The sequence below is a fragment of the Nanorana parkeri genome, unplaced genomic scaffold (genome assembly GCF_000935625.1).
Source record: "Nanorana parkeri isolate BGI_ZX_2015 unplaced genomic scaffold, ASM93562v1 scaffold2742, whole genome shotgun sequence".
Classification (NCBI taxonomy): Eukaryota; Metazoa; Chordata; class Amphibia; order Anura; family Dicroglossidae; genus Nanorana; species Nanorana parkeri.
In genome coordinates this window covers 8652-9472 of record NW_017309010.1, presented here as the reverse complement: position 1 = coordinate 9472, position 821 = coordinate 8652, and the positions used below count along the sequence as shown (strand labels likewise).

Below are 821 nucleotides of genomic sequence, written 5' to 3'. Positions count from 1 at the left end.
GGGGGGGTTATGTGAGATTTGTTCTTTAGAGAAAAAAATTCCCATTCATATAAAAACTTTTACTGATATACTTTTTTTATCTTATCGTTTTTTTTGTTCCTTGGCAGATCCCGACAACCTGCGGCTGGCTGAAAACGTCGCCAAATATGAGAAGCTATTGGATGAGAATCTGACCGCAGGAGAGATGGAGGAGCAGCAGCTGCACCGACCCAACGTCACCCACCTGAGGACGAGGGATCTCTACGAGGGACTGTGCCAGACTCGCGGGTCACAGGTAGAGAGGAGTGATAGGTCAGCTCCACAGGGAGGTTCTGTACAATCATCAGGGGGCGTGAACTATGCTGTTTGGAGAGCTATTGCTCTAAGTCAGCAGGGGGGGGTGTCGGACCTCTGCAGAGAGACAGCTGCTTCCACACAGAGAGCAAGAGTCCTCCTCTGCAGCATGCTGGTGGGGGACGGGCTTCTCAAGTCCAGCTACTATTCTCTTCCTCCACTGATGAAGAGTCTAGTGCTCATTTCCTCTAGGAGATGAGCCAACACACACAAAAGCTTAACCCGCTTCACCGTGACAGTGCTGAAATGTGGGCAGGCACTACGAGTGGCCTCACCCCATCCTTATGACGTGGCTGCTGGTTCTCCATTGTACATGAGGACTTTGGCCACAAGGGCTTCGGCCACAAGACCAATTGGAGACCTTTGGGCTTTGGGGAACCGGTTGCTGTACGTTTGCTGTAATAGGGTGAGTATTACTCAGTCCTAGCCCAGCTCCTAAAGAACTGGGTACTAGATCCTTCATCACCTGGGAGGGGGGTTAACGTTTT

The 821-nt window shown here is 50.9% G+C and overlaps 1 protein-coding gene across 1 annotated transcript in view; it reads left to right on the top strand.

Annotated features, from left to right (window-relative positions):
- P4HA3 (prolyl 4-hydroxylase subunit alpha 3) overlaps positions 1 to 821 on the top strand; it is a gene marked incomplete at its 3' end in the record, with an annotated part of 48726 nt that overhangs the window by 39441 nt on the left and 8464 nt on the right. Inside the window, exon 6 of the mRNA XM_018574110.1 lies at positions 108 to 274. Within this exon, the coding sequence (XP_018429612.1) occupies positions 108 to 274 (167 nt within the window). The remainder of the gene's footprint in view (positions 1 to 107; positions 275 to 821) is intronic.